The sequence below is a fragment of the Camelus bactrianus genome, chromosome 16 (assembly GCF_048773025.1).
Source record: "Camelus bactrianus isolate YW-2024 breed Bactrian camel chromosome 16, ASM4877302v1, whole genome shotgun sequence".
NCBI lineage: Eukaryota > Metazoa > Chordata > Mammalia > Artiodactyla > Camelidae > Camelus > Camelus bactrianus.
In genome coordinates, this window is record NC_133554.1 from 6,689,247 (window position 1) to 6,696,891 (window position 7,645).

A 7,645-nucleotide genomic window follows, 5' to 3' on the forward strand; every position below is an offset into this window, starting at 1 on the left:
GTGCCCCTGGCAGCAGGGTGGTGATGCCGGCGAAATCTGGGACCAAGGGGCTCCCTTCTCACTGTCTTCTCCTTAGCAGGCGGCTGGAGAACAATCGTCCGCTCCTCACCCGGTTCTTCAAGCTTCAGTTCTTCTACGTGCCCGTGAAGCGGACCCACGGGCCCGGCACCAGCACCAGCCCAGCCTCCCCCAGCCCTTCCCCGCTCCCCACAGACTCCCCGAGGCACCCCGGCCCTGCAGTACGTCCCCAGCCCTGGGCCCAGCAGGGTGGGGGAGTCGAGGAGCGGGTCTCAGTTACCTGAAGGGGGCTGGTTGAAAGTCACTGAAAGCAACCACCCGTGTTTAGGCGGTGCCTCCTCCTGCCTGGGCCTCGCTCCTGGGAGTGGTCCCTGCGCTGCACTTGGGAGGGGGCTGTTTTGCTCTGTGCCATGGACTGAGAGTAGCCAGACTTCTCCAAGGGCAGGGAGAAGCTCAGGGCGGGGCTGCAGGCACCACCCAGGGCCCTGGGGGCAGGCTGGCTGGCGCCCCAGGTGGCTGGGACTGACCCTTGCCCCTCGCCCAGGAGCCAGGCGCACCCCCCTGGGAGGAGAGCACCAACGACATCTCCCACTACCTCGGCATGCTCGACCCCTGGTATGAGCGCAACGTGCTGGGCCTCATGCACCTGCCCCCCGAGGTCCTGTGCCAGGTGAGTGGCCCCGTCCCCATGTGCGGGGAGGGGGCCCCCTGGCTGCAGGCGCCCCAGCCTTGCCTCGAAGGCCTGAGTTTGGGGGATCCAGCTCGAGGCCCCGGTGGAGGACCCGGGCTCACTTGGGAATGAGCAGGGAGAGTGTGTGGAAGCAGGACTGAGCTGAGCCCAGGGCTCCGGGGGTGAGGGCTGGGTCACCGCACTGACAGGGAGGGGCCCCAGAGGGGCCCAGGCATCTCAGGCTTCAGCCCTCTTCCTCAGCTCCCAGCTTTGTCCCCGTGCCAGTGAGGGTGGGCACGGAGGCTGGGCTGTGGGTCCTCCCCCGGCCATTCTGTTCCCTGCTCCCATCTCCCCAGCCCCCGACCTCTCTCCTCTCGGCGTGTGTGCGCCTGTCGTTCTTCTCTCATCTCTTCCTCTCTCATTCTCTGTCCACCTGTCCCTCTGCCTCGGGCTCCACCCCCACCCCCAGCAGTCTCTAAAGGCTGAGCCCCGGCCCCTGGAGGGCTCCCCAGCCCAGCTGCCCATCCTGGCGGACATGCTGCTCTACTACTGCCGCTTTGCGGCCCGGCCGGTGCTGCTGCAGGTCTATCAGACGGAGGTGAGGCCCGCCCCGCCGCTGCCCGCTCCCCGCGTGGCCTGCCCGCCGCCCTGCACTGGGGGCGCGGGGTGGGGGGCCTCGGGGGGCCTGCACTGATGCCCACACTCCTGCCCCCTCCAGTTGACCTTCATCACTGGGGAGAAGACAACGGAGATCTTCATCCATTCCCTGGAACTGGGTCACTCAGCGGCCACGCGCGCCATCAAGGCCTCAGGTGGGTGCTGCCTGAGCCGGTGGCTGAGGGGCTGGGGGTGTCACACTGGAGCGGGGTGTCCTGGGCTGGTGGGGCTAGAGGGAGCCAGGAGGAGTGACTCCTGGAGGCGGAGCTAGAGGGGGGTGGGCCAGGAGCTGGGGCCCTGGGGAGGGGAGTCCTGAGGACGGGGAGGCAGAGCCCAGGGTCTGTGAGGGGCCCAGGAAGGGAGAACGAGCAAAGGGTCTGTCTGTGTGTGGCACAGGTCCTGGCAGCAAGCGGCTGGGCATCGATGGTGACCGGGAGGCCATCCCTCTAACACTACAGATTATTTACAGCAAGGTAAGACGGGGGCTGGGGCCGCTCCTCCTGGGATCTGCTCCCTGTGCCTCCTCCCCAGAGCCAACGCCGTGTGTTCCTGGACCTGTCTTTAAGCTGGAAGGCCACAGCAGGCTCCCTGGGCTCTCCTGGGTGCTGAGAGAAAGCGGGGAAAGCAGTGGACCTTTCTCCCCGCCTCTGCCCCCCAAGCTACCCTCTTGCTGTGTTCTCCCTCCACTGGAATGTGCTCAGCCCTTCCAGTTAGTGCTCAGACCCGGCCACAGGGCTTGGGGGTGAGAGTAGGGCAGAGGGAGGGACAGGCCAGGGGCTGCAGGGCTGCTGTGTCCAGCTGGGTGGGTGGGGTGCCCACGAGTATACCCAGGGTCCAAACCATGTCACACTTACCCCCCAGATTGGGAGCCCTCCTGCCTTCTTTCCTTCCTTCTCTCCCTTCCTTCAGCAATTTGAAAGATTGTTTAGCACCTACCCCTGCCAGGTTCTGTGCTGGGCAAGGGGGACTGGCAGTAAGCAGTGGGAGCCAGGCCCGGGAGACAGACAATAAACTAGGAAACCAAAAATGCCCAAGGTCATATCAAAGGGTGGTGAGGGCTGAGGAGGCAATAAAAGGGCTGATGGGATAGTGATGGGGGGCTACTTTCCGTGTGGTGGCCAAGGAGGTGGGCGGGGGCTGACACTCACTGGGTGCCATGTGCCAGGCATTCGTTAAACACCTGCGTTGTCCTGGACGTTGTTCACAGCATAGGAGTATTCACAGGAGTGAGCAAAGCGCTTACCGTCCAGAGGGGTTAGATGACTCCACAGTGTCTGTGATTACCACTGTGACAGACAGATGAAGGAGAGGCCAGTGGTTCTGTGAGAATCCTTAAGGAGATTATCCAGCCCACTTAGGAAATTTAGACACGGCTTCCTTGAGGGCCGTTGAGTCTATGTTAGAAAGAAAACCAGGAGTTGGTTAGGTAAGAAAAGAGAGAGACTCGCTCTCCAGGCAGAGGAAACAAGCATGTGCAAAGGCCCTGCGGTGAGAGAGAACATGATGGTCAAAGGACACTGAAGGAGGGCCAAAGGGGCTGGAGCAGAGAGTGAGTTCAGACAAGATGATCAAGTAAGGATGAAGAAATTAGGAAGGCCAGAATTCCAAAGGCAAATTTCAGTGACAATTTTATCCTTGTCCTAAGAGCAATGTATACCTTATAAAGGGGCTCCAGTTTGGGGTGGGGCTGGGGATGGGTACCACATGATCAGAGCTGATGTTTGGAAGCTCCCTGTGGCAGCTGAGTGGAGAATATCGGAGGGGTCCCCAGGTGGGTATGGGGGAAGCCCAGCCGGAGGTTCCTGTGGTGGTCTGGGAAGACAGCCTGCACGGGGGCTGGCGCTGTGGGAGGCAGAAGGAGCGGGAGCCAGATGTGAACTGCAGGAGCAGCAGAGCTTAGGAGTGGATTAGAAAGGCAAGGCCCCCAACTCCTGGATTTCAGTCTTCTACGACCGGCAGTACCATTTTCTGCTTTCGAAGCCCAGGTCTGGTGTGGGAAAATCATGAGTGTAGGACATGGTGGGTTTGAGGTGCCCTTGAAAGAGAAGGAGAAATCAGAAAAGTTGGAGGACAAGCCTGAGCTCGGAGGTGAACTGTGAAGATGGGTGTGTAGGCAGTCACGGGAAAAGGGCCCTGGCTGAGGTTCCGTAATAGGGAAAGCAGGAATGAGAGAACGGAGGACCCGGGGCAGGTCCTGAGACCTGCGTCATGTGATGGGGGTGCAGAGGAGGGTGACTGCACAAAGCAGAGGACAGAGGTTGGTGGTGGGCTAACCAGGAGCGAGCCGCCACGGAAGCCCGGGAGAGGAGAGGAGTGAACAGAATGAAATTCTCCTGTGAGATCAAGAGAGCTGGGGCCTGAGAGATGCTCCTGGGTTTGGCAGCATGGGGTCCCTATGAAAGAGACGTTCAGACAGGGACCCAAAGAGGGAGTTCTGGTCTGGCTGTGCCTGGGACCCTGTGCCTGTGGGCCTGTCTGTTCCTCACTCCGGGCTCAGAAGATCCTCCAACCACACCCCCACCAAGATGCTCTCAGCTCTCGCACCCCATGACCCGGTCACAAGGCTGACCGTGCACCAAGCCAGTGACCTGGCACTCTTCCCTGGAGTCAGCAAGGTCTACATGGGGGTCCAGGGGCTCTCAGTGGAGAGGATGGCAGACTACGTGAACGAGAGAGGACTTCCTGGGACTGCAGGCAGCTCCCCGTCACTGGCGGGTCTGGAGCCTCCTCTTTGGAGAGAAGGCAGCAGGCATCGGGGGCCTGTGGCTGAGAGGGTCTGGCTTTCCTGCTTTTCCAGGGGGCCATCAGTGGACGGAGTCGCTGGAGTAACATGGAGAAGGTCTGTACCTCTGTGAACCTCAGCAAGGCCTGCCGGAAGCAGGAGGACCTAGGTGAGGGGGGCGGCTAGATGCGGGGTTGAGGGGAGTGGGGGGGCGGGGGCAGGGAGTGGTTCTGAGCCTGGCCTGCGTGGCCCCTGCCCTCCAGACTCCAGCATGGAGGCCCTAACGCTAAACCTGACAGAAGTGGTGAAAAGGCAGAACCCCAAATCCAAGAAGGGCTTCAACCAGGTAAGGGCTTCTGTCTCCTTCCCGCCACCTGCCTGGGAGACTTACCGGGTGTGTGCCTGCGTGTGTGTGTGTGTGCGCGCGCGCGTGTGTGTGTGTGTAACAGGGCGTGTCCAAGGGCTACGTGGGACACGTGGGTGGGAGGCGAGGCCAGTGAGGGACATGGTTGGGGTGAGCACACACGCAGAGTGCCGTGGGGGTCAGGGAGGAGGGGCTGCCCTGGTACCTGCAGAAAGGTTCCATGGTGGGTGCCAGGTGACCCCCTCCCCCCAAGTCCGAGGCAAAGCAGGCTCGGTGTCGGGGACCCCGGGGCTGTCACGGTGACGGCAGTGGGCCATGCAGGTTCTCCTCCCAGGACACTTGCTCCTTCTAGACTCAAGAAAGGACAGAGGCTGGAGAGGAGGGGGCCCTGGAGAGCTGCCAGCCAAACTCCCAACCCCACCCCTGGGGCCCAGTTGGGCGATTCCCAGGGAGGAAGCTGTTGAGGGCTGGCAGCTCTGGGGCCCGGGCTCCGGGGCTGACCTGGGCTTTCTGTCCAGATCAGCACATCGCAGATCAAGGTGGACAAGGTGCAGATTATCGGCTCGAACAGCTGCCCTTTTGCTGTGTGTCTGGACCAGGATGAGAGGAAAATCCTGCAGAGTGTGGTCAGGTAGGAAGGTGGTCCCAGGAGAGGGGTCTGTTTCTGCCCTACCCCCCATTCGGAGTCCTGGAAGGGGCTGGAGGGACTGGAGGCCTGCCCTGACGCCTGCCCTGCCCCACAGGTGTGAGGTCTCCCCCTGCTACAAGCCGGAGAAGAGCGGCCCCCGCCCCCCACCCCAGAGGCCCTCTTACCCGCCGCTGGCCCAGACAGCACCCGACCTCTGCTCCCTCCTCTGCCTGCCCATCATGACTTTCAGTGGAGCTCTGCCCTAGCGCAGCTGGCACCAGCCTGGACAGGAAGCCTGGGGGCAGCCTCCCCCGAGCCCCCTTCCCCAGGGACAGTGAGGGCCTCACTCCCTGTGGAGAACTGAGCAGCCCTGTGCTGGGCCAGGGTCCTGCTGTGGGCCCTGCAGAGGGCAGGGGGCAGAGGGTCGATGGGGCCTCAGGGCTCTGTTTGGGGAAGAAACTGGGCATTAGGGAGAAGGGCCTGGCCACACAGCCCCTCAGGTTCCTCACAGCAGAAAGGAGAGGGCCGGGTGAGCTGACCTCCAAAGACCCTGGCCTCTAGTGTGGTCTAGGCTCCTTTCTAGAAGAAAGATCTGAGGCTCTAGTGCTCTGGGGTGTGATCTAGGCGTCCTCTCCCAACCCTTGGCCAGGCCTGCCCCTTACTTCATCAGACTTGGAGAAACCTTTGTGTCTGGAGTTCAGTCCCCCCTACTCAGGGGTTCAGGTGGCAGAAATGTGGATGTGACTTTTCTGACAGTGCTGTCCCCCCCCCCCAGTCCCTCTCTGTCACACACACACACACACACACACACACACTCACACACACACACACACTTTCTCTCTCTCAAGTTCCCTGGGTCTTCTGACAAACAGCACTAACACTTGACCTGTCTGCAGTCAGGACTTGGAACGGATTCTCTCTGAAGCCTCTTTCTGGATCGAGATCCTTGGGAGACAGGACAAGCTTAGATTCAGTGGCAGCTCAGTTACCTTCCAGCTAAGTGACCAGAAGGAAGTGAATTAGCTTCTGTGAGCCTCCCTCTCCTGAGCACTAAGATGGAGGTACGTAAGGCCTCCTTAAAGGGTTGAGACGAAATGGTCTGCCAAGCAGGTGCTCAGTAAAGCTTAGTGGCCTCGCCCTCTAAGCGCTGTCTAGGGGGTGGGGATGCTCTCACCGCTCTGGGTTGCTCTTTATTCCCTCCTTGGCCCCTGTGCCTTTCATTGCCATCTCACTCCTTGGGCTGCCCATCCCATGCGAAATCTTCCAGCCCAAAGGTTCACAGGCACCATCGCGCCTGGGCGAGTTCCCAGAGGAGTGGAGGATGGAGTGCTGACCTTGAGGAGCTTAGTGCCCGATTGGAGGAAAATGGGTGATAGAACATCAGAGCCAAAAATGTTAAACTGCCAAGTTGCAGTGGTTTGAGAAGCTGGAAGCAAAAATACGGGCTAGGGTGGTAGGGTGGAGGGCAGGGCTTGGGGCCGGGATTTGGACTGATAGACATGGAGAAAGTAACTGTGGAAGCAGACAGTTGTATCCTGCACAGAGCCCCTCCTTCCCCTCCTGCCCCTGCTCCTGCTCCTGCTTCATCTGCTCCAAAGGTTCTGGGCTCATAGGAGCCCATAAACCCCACCCCAGTGTGCTCATCACTTGAGAGAAGTGGACAGTCCGGCTCCGACCCTGTCCCGGCTACCTGTACTTGCTCCTGGCCGCAGAGAACAGTTGGCAATATCCCTTCGATATTTTTTGTTTCATGTGAGCAGGTTGTCCTACTACATGACCAACAGATGTTGAGAATAAAAAAAATGGAACTTAATGTTATTGTCAAATGAAACTTGATTCGTCTTGAAGTTTTTAATCTACAGTTATTTTGCTGCATGACAATGAGCTGCTGGCTGGATAGTTCACATATGGACTAAAACTACGGTCATTTGTTCTTGCTTGTACATCTACAGGACATCACTTGGTCTAGGTGGGGGTCAGTGGCTTGACTCCAAGCTGCAGGTTGGATTCAGGTCTTGTCTGTGGGTCCTTCAGGCACCTTGGGCCAGCATGTTAGCACAAGATGGATAAGCAGAGACCTCCTAGGGCCAGGGCCTGGAATTGGCACTGGATCTCTTCTGCCAATATTCAATTGGCCAAAATTGATGGACATCAACCCGTAGAATCAGTTAACTCAGGAAATCCCACACAGGATGGAAACAAAATTGCATGAGGAGAGCATATCACCTCTGATATTCTTCCCAGAACCCCATAACCCAGGACTAATCATGAGGAAAATACTGGACAAACCCAGATTATGGGACATAGTACAGGGTAATCTGACCAGTACTCCTCTAGGCAGCCAGTTTCGTGAAAAACAAGGAAGGACTGAAAAATCCACAGACCAAAGGAGACCAGGAAACTTGAAAATTAAGTATAGTGTGGGATCCTGAAACAGAAAGAGAGTCTTTATAGAAAAACTGGTGAAATCCCAATAAAGTCTGGAGTTTAGTTTAAACACACGCACACACACGCACACACACACACCTTATTGTCAAAGATCTGGGGGTAAAGGTAACAAGAAAATCTTAAAGACAGCCAGAGGAA

At 58.8% G+C, this 7,645-nt stretch overlaps 1 protein-coding gene across 4 annotated transcripts in view; it reads left to right on the top strand.

The window, feature by feature from the left end:
* PIK3R5 (phosphoinositide-3-kinase regulatory subunit 5) overlaps nucleotides 1–6,872 on the top strand; it is a 61,704-nt gene extending 54,832 nt beyond the window's left edge. Inside the window, exons 11-19 of one of the 4 annotated variants that reach the window (XM_074342215.1) lie at nucleotides 77–239; nucleotides 563–688; nucleotides 1,158–1,286; nucleotides 1,407–1,500; nucleotides 1,742–1,818; nucleotides 4,143–4,236; nucleotides 4,331–4,413; nucleotides 4,950–5,062; nucleotides 5,175–6,872. In XM_074342215.1, the coding sequence (XP_074198316.1) occupies nucleotides 77–239; nucleotides 563–688; nucleotides 1,158–1,286; nucleotides 1,407–1,500; nucleotides 1,742–1,818; nucleotides 4,143–4,236; nucleotides 4,331–4,413; nucleotides 4,950–5,062; nucleotides 5,175–5,325 (1,030 nt within the window). In that variant the 3' untranslated portion in view covers nucleotides 5,326–6,872. The remainder of the gene's footprint in view (nucleotides 1–76; nucleotides 240–562; nucleotides 689–1,157; nucleotides 1,287–1,406; nucleotides 1,501–1,741; nucleotides 1,819–4,142; nucleotides 4,237–4,330; nucleotides 4,414–4,949; nucleotides 5,063–5,174) is intronic. The other 3 variants (XM_074342217.1, XM_074342216.1, XM_074342219.1) reach the window with 3 other exon arrangements.
* Nucleotides 6,873–7,645: the final 773 nt, after the last annotated feature.